Below are 25,646 nucleotides of genomic sequence, written 5' to 3'. Positions count from 1 at the left end.
CACCCAACTTAGTGTCATCCGCAAATTTGGAGATACTACATTTAATCCCCTCGTCCAAATCATTAATGTATAATGTAAACAGCTGGGGCCCCAGCACAGAACCTTGCGGTACACCACTAGTCACTGCCTGCCATTCTGAAAAGTACCCATTTACTCCTACTCTTTGCTTCCTGTCTGCCAACCAGTTCTCAATCCACGTCAGCACACTACCCCCAATCCCATGTGCTTTAACTTTGCACATTAATCTCTTGTGTGGGACCTTGTCGAAAGCCTTCTGAAAGTCCAAATACACCACATCAACTGGTTCTCCCTTGTCCACTCTACTGGAAACATCCTCAAAAAATTCCAGAAGATTTGTCAAGCATGATTTCCCTTTCACAAATCCATGCTGACTTGGACCTATCATGTCACCTCTTTCCAAATGCGCTGATATGACATCCTTAATAATTGATTCCATCATTTTAACCACTACTGATGTCAGGCTGTTTTTTCTCTCCTTCCTTTTTTAAAGGGGATAAGGGGTTATGGAGAGCAGGCAGGGAAGTGGACCTGAGTCCATGATCAGATCAGCCAAGATTGTATTAAATGGCGGAGCAGGCTCGAGGGGCCATATGGCCTACTCCTGCTTCTATTTCTTATGTTCTTACGTTCTCATGACCTTGCTGTGAGCAAATTGATGCCAGGTTTCCTACATTGCAACAGAGACTACACTACAAAAGTACTTAATTGGCTGTAAAGCGCTTTGAGACATCCTGAGGTCATGAAAGGTGCTTTATAAATGCTAAAGTTCTTTCTTTATTTGGAATTCTGAACATCCTCTACAATCAGATTATAAATCAAGCATGTATGAACAAATGGGATATACTTTCCTCTGCTAATGTTATCAAAAAGGTTATTGAATATAGAGTAGGTTTCAGCATATTATACTCACATGACTTTTTCATTAATTTTAACAAATGGAGGAATATATACTTCACAAAGAACAAAATGATAAGGCCATTCAGCTATCAAAGATGTTCCATTGGGTACAATTTACAATATCATAGGCTTTCTCTAGTTTGTCTAATCTCCTGATGAAAATATAACCACCCACAAAATCTCAAAGAAGGACAAACTCCAAGATGCTACCTATTGCTATAATGCATAACATTATTCTAGGATGGCCAAGTGCATTCTATATTTTATGACTAGCTATTGATCCAGTTCTCTTTTCAAGATGTTATTCAGTATGGTGAATGATTTCTTATGGGAGAATAGGGATGCTTTTCATACCTGGGGTTATTCACTACTCCACCAGCGACCAGATATATATATATATATATATAGAGAGAGAGAGAGCACACAGCCTATTTTAAATTGGCTGGTGAATCTGTGGGGTGAGCAGAACCTAATCCCAACGGAATACAAACAAATATCTCCCCTTAAAGAGGTAACACCACAAAAAAAAACTGGGGGAGGGATTTGACATGTCTGTGCTATTTTTAAAGCAAGAATTAAATACATAAATTTAATATAGTACAAGTTAAAAATCTATGCAGTGCTCACTGGTCCTTGAAGGAATCTAGTAATCCAGCAGACATCACATACTTCATAAAATGACAATAAATCAGAGTACATACATGAAGTCTGAAATAGAAAATAAATGCTGCCATCACAATCAGTGTTGCCACAGCAAGGATAATGACTCTTCGTACTATTGCCCATGTTCTACTGTTGTCATCGCTTTTACCTGTGAAGAGTTATTGATAAGGCATCACATGACTATCCACCAATAGGCAGACACTGATATAACACCGTTTCATTATCACCACGTTGTCTTTGATGGAGAATTTTTTTACAATAACACATACATCTGGCTGTTAAAATTATGGGTATAATTAAGTTTTATTTTCTTCACTCTATGAAGCAAAACTTAACAATTGTAGTAATCTTTTATTGATCATTTTCTGTTGATTAAGTTCTCCAAACTTTCATATGGGTCAAACTAAAAATGCACCAACTGATGTGTAAAAGTATCTACTTAATTCTGCTGTTTCCAATCCTTTCCACATCTGTAGCAGTTGTTGCCCCATTTATCACCACTCAAAATTGCCACTTGCATTTGCATTGTAAATTATATCAACATCTCCTAGTAGTAGGTGGATGGCACTTAAACTATAAAGGATAGACCTGCCTGGCTATCTTGGGCACTGAAAATGAGAAGAAAAACAGTGAATAAAGAAATAAACAATGTAGGAATGACAGAGGGAAAGAAATTAAAAGTTGAAATAGAAGGCAATGAAAGAAAAAACGAGAAGTAAATAAACAGATTTGTGCTGCAAACAGAAAGGAAAGTTTAGTTTTTCCTGTAGCTGTATGCATATGAACTTAGATTTTTGGGATTGAGATTGGATCTCCACTGGCAGTGTTTGGATTAGAAATTCAATGTTTCAAAATAATTCAATACAGTAAACTCTCGTTTACCCGGATTGTTTGGGGATTCGGCATTTCCGGATAAACTAATTTTTCGGTAGGGCAAGTTTACATTTTAAAGTTAATATTTGAAGGTGATAGAACCACCCACAAAATATTTTATAAATCGTATATAGATCTTGATCCGCTCTTTCCAATGAGCTATTCAGAAATTAAAACTTTTTTGAAATTAAAAATAAATGTCTAATAAATGAAACAAAATATTTAGTTCATTATTTTATTCTGTTAAATTTGTTACTTCTGCCAATGTTTCTTCGTCTGCAGAAGCTCCTTTTTCTGCGTTGACATTTGAGATTGATTTTCAAAATAGCAATCTTATATCTGCTTGTTTAAATGAATTCATTTTCTTCTTAATTAAAATGTTGTGGATGATATGAGTTTGCAGAACCTCCTGAGAAGTAAAATGAGAATTCTCCTCAAAAAAAACAACGATATATTTCATTGCTTCTTCAGCACATGTCCAAGTCTTTTTTTGCTTTTCATGGAACAGTTTTCAACAAAATTCGTCCCCCAAGTTCGAGCAAACATGAAGAAAATAGGCAAACCTAATGGAAAGTGTGTGCTGCTTTTGGACAATTGCAGAGCACACCCGCATGAGTCAAAATTAGTGTTTAGTTGTGGCGACATCTTTGCATGCTATTTCATTGTCTGAATCGCTCATCTCTTTGTTAGATTTGTCTTTCTTGGTGACTACGCCGATAAGTTCCTCGTCAGTATAAGTTTGTGTTACATCTGTTTCGATGTCAACATCTATCCACTTAGCAATGTCATCTTCTGCTAAGGATTTAAGTGTGGTTGTTTCGTGTGTACTGCTAACAATTTCCATGATTTCTTTTACAGCCTGTTTTTTATTAGCTCATACATGAAAACCTTCAAATTCTTCGTCATCAGAAGCACTCTCTTCAACTATGACAGCGGGCCACAACTTGCACCAACACCTCTTCATTGTAATGTTTTTTACTTCTCTCCATACCAGCGAACATGCGTAGATGGCATCTTTAATATTGTATGCTCTCTGGAAATCAGAGATTGTTTGATCGCTATTAATTAATTTGCGCATGAAGTTATTCCTATAGTGGCACTTGAAGTTTTGTATGACGCCCTGATCCATAGGTTGAATGAGCGAGGTCACATTGGGGGGCAAATAGCATGCAAAGATGTTGCCACAGCTAGACACTAATTTTGACTTATGCGGGTGTGCTATGCAATTGTCCAAAAGCAGCACACACTTTCCATTAGGTTTGCCTATTTTCTTCATGTTTTCTCGAACTTGGGGAATGAATTCTGTTGAAAACCTTTCCATGAATATGTCCTTGTCCATCCACGCACTTTTCTGAGCTTTATAGCTAACTGGTAAATGAGCAATTCCTTTTAAAGCACGTGGTTTCTTTGATTTGCCAATCACTAAAAGTGGAATGTTCTCCAGAGGCATTGGCACAATTCAAGATTGTTAACCTCCTTATTTATTTTAAAGCCTACAGCTTCCTTCTCCCCTGCTGCAGCCAATGTAGCAGTTGGCAAACACTTCCATAGTACGCCAGTCTCATCGGCGTTGTATATTTGATCTGCAGTCAATTTCTTTTCCTGCACCATTTCAGCAAATGTTCTTGAATAATTCTGTGCGGCCTCATTGTCTGCTGATTTTTTTTCGCCCGTCGCATCCAGCTGGCAAATGCCGTGTCGATGCTTAAAACGTGTGAGCCAGCCTTGTGAAAAAATGTACTCTTCAGTTAAATTCATTCTCATCTTCAAGTCCTTGGTCTTTGCTGTAATCATTGACTCTGAAATTGCCACACCTTCAGACCGTTTCAAAGAAAACCATTCATAAAGCACTTGGTCTAGTTTGTCAAGCTTCAGCTTTCGCAAATTCGTGCGGGACATTGCCTTCACGGGAGATTCAGAAGCAGCGGTGAAACTTTCTCAATCTTTCTTTTACTTCTTGATATCATAAATTGTTGATGATCCAACTTCATATTCGTCCATCAAAGTACACACACTTCTGCCAGCTTCAGACTTCTTTATAATTTCTAATTTCTGCTGAATGTTCAATACTTTTCGTTTCCTTATGTTGCATTTGCTTTTGGTGCTGTCAGAAGGCGTTTTAAATTGTTTGATTCCAGGGTGTTTTGAACAAGTACACTCGACAGACTGATGCGTTGCAATGAACTGCTTTCAATGTGTGCGACAGTTGAAAAGTGAACAAGAAGTCCACGCCTGCGTCAATTTATGTGTAATTGATCAACTATCGCAAATGTGGACAGGTTGACGTGAGCGAGATATTCACTTGTGTGACAGTTAAATTTCCGAATCTCGCAATATTTAAAATTCCGTTACGGCGGGTTTTCCGTTACAGTAAACTCTCGTTTACCCGGATACGAATGTATTCTGAAAATGTGATGCCAAGGCTTGGATCTGTATGGATGGCTGTCCTCTGCTTGTAGTTCATTTGAGTTTTGAACACAAAATTAGCATTATTTTGCTTTCCTTGAGAGCACTGCTGAGGAAGCTCCTTTACTCCTTTCCTGCAGCGTAATGAATATTTTGGAGTATTTTGGAAATGATACAATGGAATTGATTTTATGGATGTCAGCTTGGCTCAGTTGCTAGCACTTTCTGCAGCAACAGTAACAACAACAACTTGTATTTATATAGTGCCTTTAATGTCCCAAGGCGCTTCTCAGGAGTATAAGGACCTGGGCAAACAATCTAGGCTGACACTTCAGCAAGGGAGCTTGTGTCAATTTTTGGATGAGACATTAAACCTGTTCAGGTGGCCATTAAAGATCTCGTGGCACTATTCGAAGAAGAGCATTCGCAACTCCTCAGATAATGAAGCAGTTCTTGCTCGAATGCAGCAAGACCTGGACAACATTCAGGCTTGGGCTGATAAGTGACAAGTAACATTCGTGCCACACAAGTGCCAACCAGCGAGAGTCTAACCAATGCCCCTTGACATTCAACGGCATTACCATCGCCGAATCCCCCATCATCAACATCTTGGGGGTCACCATTGACCATAAACTTAATTGGACCAGCCACATAAATACTGTGACTACAAGAGCAGGTCAGAGGCTAGGTATTCTGCAGTGAGTGTCTCATCCCCTGACTCCCCAAACCCTTTTCACCATCTACAAGGCACAAGTCAGGAGTGTGATGGAATACTCTCCACTTGCCTGGATGAGCACAGATCCAACATTCAAGAAGCTCGACACCATCCAGGACAAAGCAGCCCGCTTGATTGGCACCCCATCCACTACCTTCAGTATTCACTCCCTCCACCACTGGCACACCGTGGCTGCAGTGTGTACCATCTACAAGATACATTGCAGCAATTCACCAAGGCTTCTTCGGCAGCACCTCCCAAACCCGCGACAAGGGCAGCAGGCGCATGGGAACACCACCACCTGCAAGTTCCCCTTCAAATCACGCACCGTCCCGCCTTGGAAATGTATCGCCGTTCCTTCATCGTCGCTGGGTCAAAATCTTGGAACTTCCTCCCTAACAGCACTGTGAGAGTACCTTCACCTCACGGACTGCAGCGGTTCAAGAAGGCAGCTCACCACCACCTTCTCAATGGCAATTAGGGATAGGCAATAAATGCCAGGAACGAATAAATTTAAAAAAAAGGAGTTCGCCAGTTGTCTTGATGATTATTTCTCTCCCACCCAGCATCAAAAAGCAGATAAAGGATGCTGTTCAGTGAAGCTAATCAGCAGTTAAAGCATCAAGTCTTCAGTTAAAGTCATGTATTTTACGAAAGATATTATATTAAATAATATCTGCACAATAGAACACACTACTATTCGTACCTCGGTTACTGCCAGGAGCTCGTTCAGTGATGGGTGCAGACAGTGTTGAGTGGTTCACCTGACAGGAATAATTTCCACCTTCATTCCAGTCAAATACAGAAAGATTCAGGAAACTTGTGATGGAGAAGGTGCCGTCACTGTTACAGTAGAGGGTCCCATTCTCAGTCCCATTGGTGATTAACTGTCCATCTTTAAACCAGGACACTTGAATGCTGTCAGGATAGAACTCCAGTGATGTGCAGATTAGCTGTACACCTTCATTAGGGTAAGGCAGAGTCTCTGCTCTTAACTGGACTGTTGGACGAGCTGAAAATCAATTGTAACATGTTGTTAGACTTGTATTTCCATTGTTCACACTGTCTGTCATTTTTCTTTGCTGCTTCTTCAACTGTTGCTTTGAGAGATTGAGGAACTATTTAATCAAAGTTACATTATGTTTTATTGTGAGACCTGAATTAAAAAAACTTCAGAAATAAGAAAGTTGGAATAGGTTGCACTCCTGCTCAGTAATTTGATTGAAGTGTTTCTATACTTGGATTCTCCTGAAAGTTGTTTTAGGCCCGAGAGATTTAAATATATTTGATTTAATTATGGATTAAAAAATGTTTTAAGGCCTTAACTCTTTATGGGTAAAACACAACATCACAAAGTGAATCTGCTTTTTTGGAGGGTGGGAAGTGAAAAATAACTTAACCTCAGAGAACAATCTTTGGATTAAATTACAATAACTGTTCATATAGTTGTCAAAACTAATTCAGTGTCAGCTGTGGCTCAATGGGTAGCCCACTCATCTCTGAGTCAGAAGGTTGTGGGTTCAAGTCTTACTCCAGCTACTTAAGCACAAAAAAATCTAGGCTGACAATCCAGTGCAGTACTGAGGGAGTGCTGCACTGTTTGAGGTGCCGTCTTTCAGATGAGAGGTTTAACCGAGGCCTCGTCTCCCTCAAGTGGACGTAAAAGATCCCGTGGCACTAGTTCGAAGAAGAGCAGTTTAGTTATCCCTGGTGTCCCGGCCAATATTTATCCCTCAATCAATACAACAAAAAAATACAGATTATCTGATCATTATCACATTGCTGTTTGTGGAAGTTTGCTTGTGTGCAAATTGGCTGCTGCGTTTCCCACATTACAATAATAACTACACTCCAAAAAGTACTTCATTGTCTGTAAAGTGCTTTAAGACGTCTGGCGGTCATGAAAGGCACTATATAAAATCCAAGCCTTTCTTTAATTAATAACCAAAGCTGATTTCTAAAATGATTTGGGCCTCCTGTAAGGATTGTGGTTAATTCAGGAGCATTGGCCACTCATTTCTGTTCAAGTAGTGTAACCATGTTATTGATGGGAATAACTGTGAATCCAGGTCAAAATCTGAGTTTATCTTTACGTTGCCATTACTTTTAATGTGAATACAGTTAATGTTAACAGACTGGTGTTTCAGCACATGTTGGTTTATTTTAGTTACAGTTAGTTTTAGTTCAGTTGAAAGGAGCTCTATCATTTTGCACAATCAGGTGATCATGAAGTATAATAATAATCGAAACAGCAACAGACTACATGAGCACTACATGCACAGAATGGCTGCCATGTTTCCTCTTCCCCCAATTGAGTACGTGGGGCTTTAGATTCTTGTATGAAACAATACATTCCATTTTCAGCATATCAGAAATCTGCTGATTCTGACAAAAACATTGTCTTTGAAACACACTGCTGTTTATACAAGATGATGGAATAGATTGTCCAGTGTATGCTTCCTGTCCTCATAAGTTGTGTTACTCAAACATTCGAGAAAATGCTGACTGTGAAGTGGAAATTGTATCAACTGAAAAGTGTTATAAATATATGGAGCTTTGGAATTGTGAAAGTCAACAAATCATTAGTTCTTACCTTTGATGGCTCCATCTGTAGTCCGATCACTCACTTTTGAGTCAGAAGGCATTTAAATCCCACTCTAGGACTTGACCACATAGTTATAGTCTGACATGTCAGTGCAGTACTGAGGGAGTACTGCATTGTCAGAGACACAGCCAAGGCCCTATCTGCTTGTTCAGGTGGATGTAAAAATCCCATGGTACGATGTGAAGAAGAACAGTAAATTCTTCTGGTATCCTGACCAACATTTCTCCCTCAATGAATACCATCAAAAACTGATTAACTCATCACTGGGATCTTGCTGTATGAAACTTTTCTGCCATATTTGCCCATATACAAGTGACCATACATCAAAAAAATTATCCATTGGATGTGAAGCACTTTGGGACATAAGGCACTACATAAATGTATTTCCTTCTTCTATTCACTATCTCCTCTGACCTCAAATGAAACTTCCTGATTTCCTTGAGTGTAAAAGCAGCCTCCAAGAAACTTAGGGGTAGACTTTCACCCTGAGCAGACTTTGGGCAGCCAGTGGCAGAGAGTGCCAGCCTGTCATCTGATAGTCGGGTCTTGTTAGCATTTAACTGGCGGGCTTTGGGTACAAAATGAGCACCCCGGGCAGCCTGCCAGCTCCAGGCCACTGCAATATTGGGTGGCCTCCGTCGTGGAGAAGAAGGGCGATCTCGGGAAGTGGGGGGGAGTGGCAGCGGCCCAGGCTGGAGCTGTGGAGCCCAGAGGAACACTTCTGCTCCTCCCGGCCACACAAAATTGAACACCAGCTTACCTGTCATCTCCTCTTCATTGCTTATTATTATTCATTACTTCTTTGGCTGTAATGTGCTTTGGGTCACTCTGGGGTTGTGAAAGGCACTATAAAAATGCAAGTTTTTTTTTCCTCTTCAGCTGGCCCATCAGCGGATACTGAGCCATTTTGTAAATTTGTCATCGCTTATTTTGCACTACTGCCCAAGATCAATTTCAGCCCCAAGCTTAACACTCTATACACTCTGAGGGGCCAAAATTGCCCCTTTGCGCAAGGCCCATTAGCGCCTCCGCCCGGTGTTAACGGAGCGGTAATGAGTTAGCGCACGGGCACGGCGGCCACAACGACAAATGCAGAATTGGTCACCTCTTCGCCGATGGTGCAACGGTTTATCGAGCCGCTCCGGCATCGCTTGCGAGCTCTTCTGTGCACAGTGATGATGACACCATCACTGTGCGCATCACCTCGTGACCGCCCCGGAAGTTAAATTGCCCCACGCCCCTCTACCTTACGCTTGCTGATGTCAACGACAGCTTTTGCTGTTAACTTCAAGTTGGAAAGGTGCAGCGTTAACAATATTTAAAGGCGTGCTGTTGAACATTTTTTTTGTCGGGCATAATTTTTCCAGCTTGTAGCTATTTTGTTTTTTCGATGTGCCACTGCCATCATAGGTTGCTGGGTCTCAGTTTAATTTGACTCCCATCGCCTCCCCCTGCTTTACTCAGGTCCATTTGGACACAACAAGATTATTTGGCAATCATGGGCAGTGGACCGCCTCCTCCAACTTCACCATCAGAGGATGGTTCACAGAAGACAACGGTGTCGTGAATTAGTGAGGCAGATGCATCGGGAGAGGGAAAGATAAAAGCTCCCACTAGGAGAGGGACGTGCAGTGGGAGAGGCCTATGCTCCGAGAATCAGGGAGAGGGACAGGCACAGGCAGGGAAAGGGATGGGGAGAGGCAAAGGGAACAAAAGCAGAGGTACACCAACAGGAGGATGCAGAGGGACAGGAACAAGAGGTCCATAAGGACGTGGGCAGAGGATGACGCATACACAGATGTGGCAATAGAAGGCTGTACACATCCAGGGTCTATTGGTAACAGTTTTCCTACGTTAACTTCTCTGAGGAGCATTGTGTCCGAAACTGCGATTTAGGAAAGATGTGGTGACAGAGCTGCGTCATCTGCTGCAGCCAGACCTGGAGCATCAGACAAGGGTGAGGACAGCTCTCTCAGTGGCAGTGAATGTCACCATCGCCCTCAATTTTTATGCCAATGGATCTTTCCAGGGAGCCACAGCAGACATCTCCAACATCTTCCAGTATGCTGCCCATTGCTCCATTCGTGACATCACAGATGCTCTGTTCGGAAGGAGGATGGAATACTTCTCACTCCCCATGACGAGACAGAAGCAGCTGGAGCGGTCGACTGGCTTTGTCACGATGGTGCGCAGGATGATCAGGGCTGGGAACTCAACATCCAGGGGTATTCAACATTCAGGAAGGATAGAATAAAAGGAAAAGGAGGTGGGGTAGCATTGCTGGTTAAAGAGGAGATTAATGCAATAGTTAGGAAGGACATTAGCTTGGATGATGTGGAATCTATATGGGTAAAGCTGCAGAACACCAAAGGGCAAAAAACGTTAGTGGGAGTTGTGTACAGACCTCCAAACAGTAGTAGTGATGTTGGGGAGGGCATCAAACAGGAAATTAGGGGTGCGTGCAATAAAGGTGCAGCAGTTATAATGGGTGACTTTAATATGCACATAGATTGGGCTAACCAAACTGGAAGCAATACTGTGGAGGAGGATTTCCTGGAGTGCATAAGGGATGGTTTTTTAGACCAATATGTCGAGGAACCAACTAGGGGGGAGGCCATCTTAGACTGGGTGTTATGTAATGAGAGAGGATTAATTAGCAATCTCATTGTGCGAGGCCCCTTGGGGAAGAGTGACCATAATATGGTGGAATTCTGCATTGGGATGGAGAATGAAACAGTTAATTCAGAGACCATGGTCCAGAACTTAAAGAAGGCTAACTTTGAAGGTATGAGGTGTGAATTGGCTAGGATGGATTGGCGAATGATACTTAAGGGGTTGACTGTGGATGGGCAATGGCAGACATTTAGAGACAGCATGGATGAACTACAACAATTGTACATTCCTGTCTGGCATAAAAATAAAAAAGGGAAGGTGGCTCAACCGTGGCTATCAAGGGAAATCAGGGATAGTATTAAAGCCAAGGAAGTGGCATACAAATTGGCCAGAAATAGCAACGAACCTGGGGACTGGGAGAAATTTAGAACTCAGCAGAGGAGGACAAAGGGTTTGATTAGGGCAGGGAAAATGGAGTATGAGAAGAAGCTTGCAGGGAACATTAAGACGGATTGCAAAAGTTTCTATAGATATGTAAAGAGAAAAAGGTTAGTAAACACAAACGTAGGTCCCCTGCAGTCAGAATCAGGGGAAGTCATAACGGGGAACAAAGAAATGGCAGACCAATTGAACAAGTACTTTGGTTCGGTATTCACGAAGGAGGACACAAAAAACCTTCCGGTTATAAAAGGGGTCGGGGGGTCTAGTAAGGAGGAGGAACTGAGGGAAATCCTTATTCGCCGGGAAATTGTGTTGGGGAAATTGATGGGATTGAAGGCCGATAAATCCCCAGGGCCTGATGGACTGCATCCCAGAGTATTTAAGGAGGTGGCCTTGGAAAAAGTGGATGCATTGACAGTCATTTTCCAACATTCCATTGACTCTGGATCAGTTCCTATAGAGTGGAGGGTAGCCAATGTAACCCCACTTTTTAAAAAAGGAGGGAGAGAGAAAACAGGGAATTATAGACCGGTCAGCCTGACATCGGTAGTGGGTAAAATGATGGAATCAATTATTAAGGATGTCATAGCAGTGCATTTGGAAAGAGGTGACATGATAGGTCCAAGTCAGCATGGATTTGTGAAAGGGAAATCATGCTTGACAAATCTTCTGGAATTTTTTGAGGATGTTTCCAGTAGAGTGGACAAGGGAGAACCAGTCGATGTGGTATATTTGGACTTTCAGAAGGCGTTTGACAAGGTCCCACACAAGAGATTGATGTGCAAAGTTAGAGCACATGGGATTGGGGGTAGTGTACTGACATGGATTGAGAACTGGTTGTCAGACAGGAAGCAAAGAGTAGGAGTAAATGGGTACTTTTCAGAATGGCAGGCAGTGACTAGTGGGGTACCGCAAGGTTCTGTGCTGGGGCCCCAGCTGTTTACACTGTACATTAATGATTTAGATGAGGGGATTAAATGTAGTATCTCCAAATTTGCGGATGACACTAAGTTGGGTGGCAGTGTGAGCTGCGAGGAGGATGCTGTGAGGCTGCAGAGCGACTTGGATAGGTTAGGTGAGTGGGCAAATGCATGGCAGATGAAGTATAATGTGGATAAATGTGAGGTTATCCACTTTGGTGGTAAAAACAGAGAGACAGACTATTATCTGAATGGTGACAGATTAGGAAAAGGGGAGGTGCAAAGAGACCTGGGTGTCATGGTACATCAGTCATTGAAGGTTGGCATGCAGGTGCAGCAGGCGGTTAAGAAAGCAAATGGCATGTTGGCCTTCATAGCAAGGGGATTTGAGTACAGGGGCAGGGAGGTGTTGCTACAGTTGTACAGGGCATTGGTGAGGCCACACCTGGAGTATTGTGTACAGTTTTGGTCTCCTAACCTGAGGAAGGACATTCTTGCTATTGAGGGAGTGCAGCGAAGGTTCACCAGACTGATTCCCGGGATGGCGGGACTGACATATCAAGAAAGACTGGATCAACTGGGCTTGTATTCACTGGAGTTCAGAAGAATGAGAGGGGACCTCATAGAAACATTTAAAATTCTGACGGGGTTAGACAGGTTAGATGCAGGAAGAATGTTCCCAATGTTGGGGAAGTCCAGAACCAGAGGTCACAGTCTAAGGATAAGGGGTAAGCCATTTAGGACCGAGATGCGGAGGAACTTCTTCACCCAGAGAGTGGTGAACCTGTGGAATTCTCTACCACAGAAAGTTGTTGAGGCCAATTCACTAAATATATTCAAAAAGGAGTTAGATGAGGTCCTTACTACTAGGGGGATCAAGGGGTATGGCGAGAAAGCAGGAATGGGGTACTGAAGTTGAATGTTCAGCCATGAACTCATTGAATGGCGGTGCAGGCTAGAAGGGCCGAATGGCCTACTCCTGCACATAGTTTCTATGTTTCTATGTTTCTACGTCGTATTGAGGGCTCCGCACCGCAATCCTGAGATCGTTAGAAACCGAAAATGCTGCCACTCACTCATTGTCCACTTGGTGTGTGACCACACACGCATAATAGAGGCTGTTAATGCCCGCTATCCTGGCAGCAGCCACGATGCCTTCCACTTGCATCAGACCGGGGTGCCAGCTCGCGGCTGGCTCCTTGGAGACAAGGGCTACCTGCTATGCTCCTGGCTGATAACTCCCCTCCGCGACACCACCACTCCTGCCCAGCACTCTTACAATGAGAGCCATGCCACCACCAGGAGCATCATTGAGCAGACCATCAGAGTGCTGAAGCAATGGTTCCGCTGTCTTGACCGCTCACGAGGAGTCCTGCAGTCCTCGCCTGACCAGGTATCCCTCTTTGTCGTTGTCTGCTACATGATCACAACCTGGCAATAATGATGGCACAGCCATTGGCCAAAGACATAGACGTTACACCTCAGGAGGAGGCACAGCCAGCAGGCAGGAAGCATCGACAGTGTTCCGATACAACAAGGGAGGTCCGAGACCGTCTCAGAAGATCTCAGTTCCAATAAGGTCCTCGCCACTTACCACTTCCACCCCCCACCCCCGATAAACACATCATGAGCCCTTCTTTCCCGACCACATGCCCAACATTGAAATCAGATACAAGCGCAAACAGTAAAGATGAAAATCAATATCTCTGTGTAAAAAGTGCTACATCAACATAACTTATATCATTCACCTTTGTGCATTTTATATCCACTTTTATGTAAACAACTACGCCCAAGTGTCTCCCCTCTGGCTGCAGCTGGTGAAAGGCTGATGTGTTTCTGAGCCAGAGACTACAGATGGCCTTCTAGGACGTCCTCTGGCTGAAGGCCCAGCTGCAGACTGAAGCACCTCAGGCTGGGTGACGCCCATGGATAGTTGCAATCACGGAGTGGCAGTGGTAGGATCAGAAATGCTGTTGTCCTGAGAGAGGACAGCAGGTTCCTGCTCCACTGAGCCAGTGCCACTCCCCTGGGGCAACACCTCAGCCTATGCACAGATTGTTGGACTGCTGTGGCACCGTGTGATCCCCGGTGGACCGTGATGGACCCAGCGGTGATGGCAGCCGTCAGGGCAGTGTGAGACTGCATGAGTAAAGTCTGCGCATCCATGCGAGCAACCATTGAATCAATTACAGCAGGAAGATGTTGCGTTGCTTCCACCTGTGACCAAATAGAAGCTGCCACATCGCCAATGAGACATCTCTTGAGGTTTGGATCCACACGGTCCGTCTGGTCCACCATCATCTGCACAATGGCAATGATGGGCTCTATGGTGTGTGTAGAGCTGTCTACAATGCAGGAGGCAGACTCCTCCATGCTGCTAACCACTTGCGACAGGCTCTCGGACACCCTTGCCATTGCCTCTATTATGTCGCAGTGCAAGGTCATCACTCTTTGTTCAAACGCCTCCCCCAATGAGGTCCTAATCTGAGGCCTGTGGAGCAGAACTCGTGTGCGAACTCGCCCTCTGGGGAGCAGGCTCCCGAGCTTGCCATACCCCGTGAGCCTGCTGCAGCATGCTCCCCAGTGCATCACCCAGTGCAGGCCCCTCTCCTCAGCTGAACTGCAACGACCGCATACTCCCAGTATCTGAGCTGGTGCGTGTGAGTGTGAGAAGCAGTGATGCAGTGCTTGCATCCTCCTCCTCCTCTGCCCCCTCCTCCTTCTCCCTGCAGACTGAGTTTTGGGGGGCTCAGGAATAGCCTGAGACTCATCCGGGGCATTGTCTGAAAGCACAAATGGCACAATAGTGGCGTTAAGGTGAGAAAATGGGGCCAGATATGCAGAAAGAAAGATGGTCAGGAGCGGCTAAATGATGTAATTGGCATCACGGAGACAGGGTGACCAAGGCTGGGAACTCAACATATAGGAAGGATAGGCAGAGAGGAAAAGGAGACAGGGTGGCGTTGCTGGTTAAAGAGGAAATTAATGCAATAGTAAGGAGGGACATTAGCCTGGATGATGTGGAATCTATATGTGTGGGGCTGCGAAATTCCAAAGGGCAGAAAACGCTAGTGGGAGTTGTGTACAGACCACCAAACAGTAGTAGTGAGGTTTGGGAGCATCAAACAAGAAATAAGGGATGTGTGCAATAAAGGTACAGCAGTTATCATGGGCGACTTTAATCTACATATTGATTGGGCTAACCAAACTGGTAGCAGTGCGGTGGAGGAGGATTTCCTGGTGTGTATTAGGGATAGTTTTCTAGACCAATATGTTGATGAACCAACTATAGAGCTGGCCATCCTAGACTGGGTGATGTGTAATGAGAAAGGACTAATTAGCAATCTTGTGCGAGACTCCTTGGGGAAGAGTGACCATAATATGGTAGAATTCTTAATAAAGATGGAGAGTGACACAGTTAATTCGGAAACTAGGGATCTGAACTTAAGGAAAGGTAACTTCGACAGTATGATACGTGAATTGGCTAGAATAGTCTGGCAAAGGATACTTAAAGGGTTGACGGTGGATAAGCAATGGCAAACATTTAAAGATCAAATGGATGAACTTCAGCAATTGTACATCCCTGTCTGGAGTAAAAATAAAACTGGGAAGATGGCTCAACCATGGCTAACAAGGGAAATTAAGGATAGTTTTAAAGCCAAGGAAGAGGCATATAAATGGGCTAGAAAAAGCAAGACACCTGAGGACTGGGAGAAATTTAGAATTCAACAGAGGAGGACTAAGGGTTTAATTAAGAGGGAGAAAATAGAGTACGAGAGGAAGCTTACAGGGAACATAAAAACGGACTGCAAAATTTTCTATAAATATGTGAAGAGAAAAAGATTAGTGAAGACAAACATAGGTCCCTTGCAGTCGGATTCAGGTGAATTTATAATGGGGAACAAAGAAATGGCAGACCAATTGAACCAATACTTCGGTTCTGTCTTCATGAAGGAAGACACAAATAACCTTCTGAATGTACTAGGGGACAGTGGGTCTAGTGAGAAGGAGGAATGAAGGATATCCTTATTAGGTGGGAAATTGTGTTAGGGAAATTGATGGGATTGAAGGCCGATAAATCCCTGGGGCCTGAGAGTACTTAAGGAAGTGGCCCTAGAAATAGTGGATGCATTGGTGATCATTTTCCAACAGTCTATCGACTCTGGATCAGTTCCTATGGACTGGAGGGTAGCTAATGTAACACCACTTTTTTAAAAAGGAGGGAGAGAGAAAACAGGTAATTATAGACCTGTTAGCCTGACATCAGTAGTGGGAAAAATGTCGGAATCAATCATTAACGATGAAATAGCAGCGCATTTGGAAAGCAGTGACAGGATCGGACCAAGTCAGCATGGATTTATGAAAGGGAAATCATGTTTGATGAATCTTCTGGAATTTTTTGAGGATGTAACTAGCAGAGTGGACAAGGGAGAACCAGTGGATGTGGTGTATTTCACTTTCAAAAGGCTTTTGACAAAGTCCAGCACAAGAGGCTGGTGTGCAAAATCAAAGTGCATGTTATTGGGGTTAATGTACTGATATGGCTAGAGAACTGGTTGGCAGACAGGAAGCAGAGAGTCGGGATAAACGGGTCCTTTTCAGAATGGCAGGCAGTGACTAGTGGAGTGCCGCAGGGCTCAGTGCTGGGACCCCAGGTCTTTACAATATACATTAACGATTTAGATGAAGGAATTGAGTGTAATATCTCCAAGTTTGCAGATGACACTAAACTGGGTGGCGGTGTGAGCTGTGAGGAGGACGCTGAGAGGCTGCAGGGTGACTTGGACAGGTTAGGTGAGTGGGCAAATGCATGGCAGATGCAGTATAATGTGGATAAATGTGAGGTTATCCATTTTGGGGGCAAAAACACGAAGGCAGAATATTATCTGAATGGCGACAGATTAAGAAAAGGGGGGAGGTGCAACGAGACCTGGGTGTCATGGTTCATCAGTCACTGAAAGTGGGCATCCAGGTCCAGCAGGCGGTGAAGAAGGCAAATGCTATGTTGGCCTTCATAGCTAGGGGATTTGAGTATAGGAGCAGGGAGGTCTTACTGCAGTTGTACAGGACCTTAGTGAGGCCTCACCTGGAATATTGTGTTCAGTTTTGATCTCCTAATCTGAGGAAGGACATTCTTGCTATTGAGGGAGTGCAGCGAAGGTTCACCAGACTGATGCCTGGGATGGCTGGACTGTCATATGAGGAGAGACTGGATCAACTGAGCCTTTATTCAATGGAGTTTAGAAGGATGAGAGGGAATCTCATAGAAACGTATAAGATTCTGACGGGATGGACAGGTTAGATGAGGGAAGAATGTTCCCGATGTTGGGGAAGTCCAGAACCAGGGGACATAATCTTCGGATAAGTGGTAGGCCATTTAGGACTGAAATGAGGAGAAACTTCTTCACTCAGAGTTGTTAACCTGTGGAATTCCCTGCCGCACAGAATTGTTAATGTCAGTTCATTGGATATATTCAAGAGGGAGTTAGATATGGCCCTTATGCCTAAGGGGATCAAGGGGTATTGGAGAGAAAGCAGGAAAGGGGTACTAAGGGAATGATCAGCCATGATCTTATTGAATGGCGGTGCAGGCTCGAAGGGCCGAATGGCCTACTCCTGCACCTATTTTCTATGTTTCTATAAGGCTTTATGCTTAAAGTGGAAGGTGGGATGAGAGGAAGGGTTTCACTTACCAATATTGGCTCGAGCGGGCTCGGTCCCCACTGCCATGGGGATGGCCATCTGCGGGCCCATAAGACGAAGTACTCGCTCTTCCACGTCTGTGAGCTCACGCAGTTTAAGCTCCCCCACCCCACCGCTCCTGTTTGCTGCTGAAGCCTGTTATGTGCCATCTTGGCCTGCAAAAGAAAGGAAGCTTGGTGAGTCACTGTGCACTTATGTATGTGGAAGGAATGCATGGGCAGCTCAAGCTGCTGTGATTCTAAGCAAAGCATCAAATGAGCCAATAACTGTGAGCAGGCACTTCCTGAGTTAAATGCTGGTTTGCGGAGTCTGCACAGAGGCTGCTTTGTAAGAGTTGAGGGAACAGACCGAGGCTCACAGGTTCATAGGGGAGAGTTGTGGGAACAGACGGAGGCTCACAGGTTCATAGGGGAGAGTTGTGGGAACAGACCGAGGCTCACAGGTTCATGGGGAAGAGTTGTGGGAACAGACCGAGGCTCACAGGCTCATAGGGAAGAGTTGTGGGAACAGACCGAGGCTCACAGGTTCATGGGGCAGAGTTGTGGGAACAGACTGAGGCTCACAGGTTCATAGGGAAGAGTTGAGGGAACATGCACTCACGTTCACCACACGAGTGAGATCACACAACATTTTGCAACATTGTTTGGTGCGGTGAACGACAGAGGTGTCCGGCACCTCAGCAGCCACCTCTGCCCAAATAGCTCTGAGAAGCTGTGGAGCGAACCTCCCAGCTGGAGGGAAAGGATCCGCCTCCTTTCTTCCACTGTCCCCACCAGTGTCTTCCACTGTCCTCACCAGTGTCTCCAATTCCGTGTCTATGAACCGCGGGGCCCTTGTACTGCCTTTCCCAGTTGCCATGATGGCCCTCAGCAAGCAGCAACTGAACTGTGAGGAAGAAGAGAATCAGTAGAGCAAGGCATCCGCTTTAAGAAGCTCAATGACCATGTGACTCGTTATGAGTGAATCAAACTCACCTGAAATTGGCGGCTCGTTTCCACTACCTCCCCTGCAGCGCCCTTACAGCGCACATGGAGGCCATTTAGCGCTCCAACAGCTCAACTCTCAGATTTGGGAAACAAAATGTCGAAATGATAAACTTCCTCCCAACCATCTCGGCCGGCGCTAACATTTCAGCTAATTCGAACTATGCGCTCCAACCCCAGCACGGGGCAATTTTAGCCCCTAAATCCATTCTAAACCTAAACACCTGCCCCCGTATCTCAGGAGGCTCTTCCAGCATCTCCCTCACACTTACTGAGAATAAAAAGCTATCCTTTTCACACTTCTAGCCTTCAAATTCTCTTTCTCTATCAGCTTCTTTGTTCTTTTCCATTTCATTTATGCATCTCACTCCGAGGAAGGAAACCCTTCCCGTCGGTCTCTTATAACCTGCATGTTTTAAAAACCCAAGCTTGGTGTCATCCAACAAAAAAGAAAGAACAAACTTGCACCTAAATAGTGCCTTTCAAGCTCTCAGGACGTTCCAAAGCACTTTACAGCCAACAGCGTTCTTGTTGAAGTGTACTCACTGTTGTAATGTAGCAGCTGGCACTTCTTTTTATTTTGGTGTCAGTTTCCATTCTAGGCTGTCACTAAGTTAAACTCACCTTCCACTGTTAGGTGCGTGCCGGTACCTTCTGCTGTTTGTATAGGGGGAGGTATTTCAATTGAAAGCTGACAGAAGTAAATGTCGGAGTCATTTAAATGCAGATCATGGAATATTAAAGATGACGAGTTTGTTGAGAAGTCCAGTGTAATGTTAGCCTGTTCTAAACAATACCATGATCTGTATTTTGTTTTATTTTTATTGTAAGTATAATCACAAAGATTATGTGCGCTGTTATGTTTTCCCCACGTAATCCTCAACTGTTCTCCGTTTTCATCGCTGTACGAACAGTATATTTTCACTGTCTGGCCTTTTAGCGCCTTGATCACAGATGGTGTCTGGGAAACTGTTAGCTTTTGACTTTGTCCTTGGGGCAAAAAAAACATAATTAGTTTGTGTAGAAAATCCAACGTTAATAACCCATCACCCTGCTGACACATCACAGATCAACCCATTTAAAGTCAAGGTTCAGTTCATTTTGATGATAATCGCTCCACTCCAGTATTCACACACTGCTGATGTTATGCTGAGAGAGAGCAGCATACTCTAATATTCTGGAAATCAGGTACTGAAATGCCCAAAATGGCTGTGGAAGTTCAGGATTGCAGGAGAACTCCTGCTCCTCCACAAGGAACATCAAAAAAATGAAAAAGACTTAACTTACAATCAGTGTCAGATGTGCCTTAGTGGGTAGCACACTCGCCTATGAGTCAGAAGGTTGTGGGTTCAAGTCCCAATCCAGGGACTTGAGTACATAAATCTAGTCTGACGCTCCAGTGCAGTACTGAGGGAGTGCTGCACTGTCGGAGGTGGTGTATTTCGAATGAGACGTTAACCGAGGCCCTGTCTGATCTCCCAGGTGGCTGTAAAACATCCCATGGCACTATTTTGAAGAACAGAGGGAGTTATCCCTGGTGTCGTGGCCAATATTTATCCCTCAATCAACACAACAAAAAACACAGATTATCTGAATATTGTCACATTGCTGTTTGTGGGTGCTTGCTGTGTGCAAATTGGCCGCCGCCAATTCTCACTGAGGATAGACAAAATAGTCCAGTGGTTGTGAAAGGCACTTTGTTGTAGGCATTAGGCACCTGCTGAATATATCAAAACACTAGGCATTAGGCACCTGCTGAATATATCTAAACTCATATAAGTTTAAAGTGGCCACGTATAAAATGGCTGCCCAAGCATGATGGGAACCCCGTTAGTCAAGTAATGAACTGGGGCTGACCGAGCAATGACCGAGCAATGACCCTGTGAGGCCCACTACCAGGAATGCCTTGGATACAAGATAATTATAACGAACCATTATAGTACACTGGTATAATCAATGACTTCACACAGCCGAACCCCGAGGAACAGAGATAAGAGGAGAACCTGCCTCACATAACGAGGTCATTAATCAGCCCGAGCTGACAAAATTCTATTGGGTTAAAGAAACTTATATGTAATCTATAATCGTTATGATTGGATTGTGTCCAGCCGAAGTGGGCTGAGTAACTGTAAAGAACTATTGTAAAACATATAAATATCGATGAGTTTCTTTGTTCGTCGGAGAGAAGTGCCTGGATCCAGTCCTGAGGCTTCCTCCCCGCATGCGAAAATAAAGGCCGCATTGGCGTTGGAACCGACTCTGAGTGTTGAGTGATTCTTCTAAGAAAACATTCACGCTAACAATGGCGTCATGAACAGGATTTCGGGGTCGCTGACGCTCTTGGAGAAACTGGGTGAGTATACCTTAAACAAAATTTTATAACGGGTGCGGAAGGTGGATGCTCATTGATCGAAACGAGGAGACGGTCCAATATCTCAAACACCTTGCCTGAGCCTGAATTAAGAGGACTTTAGTCTCACGTGATGGCCAGGAACTAAGTAGGTGCCAGGAACACACTTAGACCGTGGGATCATGATACCGAAAGACATCTTCCGGACCCAGTAGTATGATTTGAGATATACCCCGGGGTAGATCCAAGCTGTATACAGCTGCTAACGGAATCCAAACCTGTGAACAGGGTCGGACCAACGGGCAGAGCGGTGGTAGGTAGTCGTTAAGGTACGTAGAGCACTGCGGGAATTGCTTAAACGCGTTTTAAGAATTGTATAAGTTTGTGTAACAGCAGAACTTGTGACCTGACAGTAGCCAGGAGACGGTCTACTACAAGTTACGCTAGGTAGAAAGCGGACCTCTGAGAGTAGATTCCTAACGGTTCTAGTCCTACCCAGGAATGGCCACGAAAGCAAGTAACCTCGAGTGGGGACCAGAAGGGTCCCTTACCCGCCACCTGGCAGAAAAACAAAAGAAACTAATCGAGAAAATGATTAGAGCAGGGTGGGATCCTCAGGACCTGCCAGCGAATAAAAATGAAAAGGCTGTGGTCTTGATACTGCGAGCCCACATAAAACTAACAGAGGAAGTAAATCAATGTGTAAGAAATAAAAAAACCTGATAGTGATTATCTTAAGTGAAGTATGGATCCAAGAATAGAGCCGGCCAAAAAAAAAATTAATAAGCTTTGTTGAATGAAGAGAGACTTTTGTGAATGTCTGTCGTTGAGAGTCCTTGTGTGATTTTTTGACTGCGGAATGAATTTTTTTTATTTTTTCATGTTTCCGAAAGTCTGATTGGAAGAGGAATGCAAGTGTCTGTTTATTTTAGCTCCACCCACTTTTCTAAACAGAGTGAAAGTTTTTTTAACCCTTTGTAGTGTTGTCCTGTATGTGGGAAGTTTTAAGACATTTTAAGTTAGAAACGCAGGTGTGGATTTATTCGGATGATAAGTTACGGAGCTAGGAAATGTACAAAGGATAGGTTTGTTGAGCAAAAGATAAAAAATACATGGTCCCGGTGGTTAAAAAAAATAATTTATTTGACACGCTCACTTACTTGTCGAAAGAAAACATGCAATGATTGATTACATTGGGTTGAAAGACATAAATTTAGTCTCGGAATGAGATAAAGAATGCCTTTTAAAAAAAGCTTCTAGCAAAAAAAAAGTTTTAAATAAAGATTGAAATTACAAAGTTTGAATTGGGATTTTGAGATATTCAGAGAAGGCACAGCAAAATACTGAGGTGGATTAAAAAAAAATTATTAAATTAAATCTGATCTCTTAAAGAAAAAAAAGGAGATATAAAACTAAAAGGTTTGGAAACAATCTAGAAATACCTTCAGGGATCAGGTCAAACTCCTGGGCGAGTGGCGAGCTATCTGCGAAGGTGTAAAAGGGACTTTTGAAAAATGTTAAAAACAACAAGCTTTAGCAGTTTAGAAGAGACATTTTAACGACTTTGAAACTGGAGCATTTTGAGATAATGAAAAGCAGCCCTCAAAGCCTAATTGCTGACTCCATTCCAGTTATGGAGAAAAGAAAAAGATAAAGACACCACTTTGAAAGTAAACAAATGATTTTAAATTAACAAATTTATGGAGTCATGAGCCCTCCGTGTAAAATACAAAATCTAATTTGAAGAAAGGAGATCTGAATAAAAAAGATGTAACATACTAAATAAGTGCTGAAAAAAAATGTGTTTGTGATTGGAAAAAGACATAACTTACTAAATACTAGTTGATGTTTGCTGTGAAAAAGATATTGGTTTAATTAGAAAAAGAAAAAAAAATTGGAAGAGGTAAAAAACACTCTACATTGATAATGATTTTAAATTATGAGAAAGTTTCAATGCAGTTTGAAAAGGTTTCCAAAATGGACAGTGTTTATCAAGAAAAGTCCCGAACAGTCTAAACAAGCAGGAGGGTTTTGAAGATAACGAGGAGAAAAGATCTAAGCTATGCGAACTCAGCACAGAAAGAAAAAACTGGGAACTAGAGAATCTTACTGAATTTTTAAATTCTTATAGAAAATGGAACTGGCACGGATGTTTAGATTTTGTGCTGAGAGAGAAATAAAACACAAGGTTTGCCCAGTGAACGGAACCGTAAAAAAACCCGAAATGTTGGAATGTATGAAAATAACGAGAAGAAAAGATCTAAGCTATGTTAACTCAGCACAGAAAGAAAAAATGGAACTGGCACAGAAGTTTAGATTTTGTGCTGAGAGAAATAAAAAAAAAAAAATTGAATTTCAGTAAACAAAATAGCTATTAAAAATGTGTGGTCTCGTTTTAAATCAATTAAAAAAAAAAATTATTTGGCAAGTACTTGAATTAGAAGTTAAGAAAAAATTGGAGTTTAATCTAAAATGCTGTCTTTCCCGATGAGAAGATTTTTATTATGACCACTTTACTAATGATTTATGCTGTTTAACGGATTCCTAATTTCTAAGCAAGTTTTGAAGGCACAAAGACTTGAAAAAAAATAATTTTTCGGATGATTACGTGAAGTCACGTAATGACATCAGGCTTTCTGACAAATCTGTAAAGGAGTTAACCCTTTCCATTGACAGCTGTTTTATACTGGACATTATTAATTTGGATTTCTTAATAAAATAAAGAAGACTCACCTGACAGACAGAGGAAATGGTGGGATATTCAGAATAAAAATAAAACGGAACTAGCTGGTCAAGAGTTAAAAGCTAAGATAAACAGGCTGGAAGAGATGTTTTAAAAAACGGGACTAGACGGATAGTGCAGTGTGCAGCCATAGCACCATCACCTATGGCAATAGAGCCAATGTACCCCACGGTGGGTAGGTGTAGTCCACAAACGCAACCTAACGGTAAAGCAGACAGCGATGTTTGGAGGAATAATGGTGGCATTGGTGTTGATTGGAGTTTGGATAATATTTAGATGGGTCATCGTGCAGGCTCGAGCACAGCAGGCTCAAACGCAAAACCGATGGTAGCCAAGACAGGGACATGAAGTGATAGAGATGGTACGACTATAAAGAATATGGTTAACCTAATCCTTACCTCCGATTCCACAGAGTGACAGTGACACAAGTAGACCAGAATCTAACACCTGGTGACGACCAGGCTGTCTGTTTAAAATTTTCAGATAAAACACTCACCAAGATGGGACCGCAGTGGTGACTTCGACTCTGAGGACTCATGATACTGGGAACCTCAAGACCCACACAAACACTAAATGACACCAACGGATTGCAGTGCACTCAGGAAATAAACAACTACATGAACTATGGAGTCTTGTTTAATTTAACGGATGGAATGTGCATCCCAGCAGCCAAGGACTGGAGCAAGGACAGGACTTATTTTAATGCATGGTTACAAGTGAATCCTAATAAGAACCGGGTATGTGTACAGTGCTTCACGGGTATAAGGAGCAGCTGCATTAAACGGAGGGATGTCAAAGGGCCTGATGAATGTACTTTTGGCATAATTTGCGCGCCTCCGGGACAGTCCCAGCAATCAGTCATCCGTAAAAATGGAGTGGGGCTGTGTGGGTACTACGAGGAGGTGGGGGCGGCTGCAATATCATTGTATGTATGCTTCTCACCCCCTCCGACACCATGCCCCATAAGAACCACTACATTGCCCGAGGAACTGCCTTGTCCCATAACTACTAAGGGACCAGAAAATGGGATTGTAATGTACAACGAAGGGGAATTATTGTATGATAATGTTAAACATGAAATTGTGCCTGTCCTGATCAATATTTCAGGCATCCAGCTGCCGGAATACTGTACAGAACAATCAAGGAAAATGTACAATGTATTAAGTAAAGTTGTAATGCAGCAGGCTGCCGATGCAATGGGTGCCAGTAGATTCCGAGGACAGGGGTCAGCCCCCAGGATAAAGAGGGGAATAGTTAATGATGTTGCTACCGGTTTCAATACAGGGACCTCCGTAGTAAACTCGATAGATATACAAGGGTTAAATGAGAGGGTGGAACAGCTTAGAGGGGTGATGAAGGGGTTATTAGAGAGGGTGGAGCAAAAACAGGAAGACCAAGCCAAACTAGGAATCCAGTTGGATGGCATCTCAGTCCTGGAAGCTCACGCCAAAACCATCAATCACCTCATTGATAGAGAAAAAGAAGATACAGGAAAGCAAAGACAGGGGCAACTCTGTCACGCTTATGGTCTGTGGATGGTGGGACAGATCCGCCATAATCGTGACCAGATCCAATGCTGGGAAGTTCCAGATTGGATAGACAGTTCACATTTGGCTCAGTTGGCTAACCAGAGGGGTACACTGGATAATTGTACTCTGAAGGGACTGACCCAAGTATACCCAGCAATTCCAGATTGCCAGATGGGTAGGAATA

The 25,646-nt window shown here is 43.3% G+C and overlaps 1 protein-coding gene across 1 annotated transcript in view; it reads right to left on the bottom strand.

Moving 5' to 3' along the window:
* Positions 1-25,646, bottom strand: part of LOC139275544 (uncharacterized) — a 117,088-nt gene that overhangs the window by 2,396 nt on the left and 89,046 nt on the right. The window contains exons 2-4 of the mRNA XM_070892712.1: positions 19,465-19,830; positions 6,282-6,587; positions 3,952-4,268 (exon numbers count right to left, since the gene is read on the bottom strand). Of these exons, the coding sequence (XP_070748813.1) occupies positions 3,952-4,268; positions 6,282-6,587; positions 19,465-19,830 (989 nt within the window). The remainder of the gene's footprint in view (positions 1-3,951; positions 4,269-6,281; positions 6,588-19,464; positions 19,831-25,646) is intronic.

This window comes from Pristiophorus japonicus, chromosome 11 (assembly GCF_044704955.1).
Source record: "Pristiophorus japonicus isolate sPriJap1 chromosome 11, sPriJap1.hap1, whole genome shotgun sequence".
NCBI lineage: Eukaryota > Metazoa > Chordata > Chondrichthyes > Pristiophoridae > Pristiophorus > Pristiophorus japonicus.
Note: the sequence above shows the minus strand (reverse complement) of the source record. Positions and strands in the feature narration are given on the sequence as shown.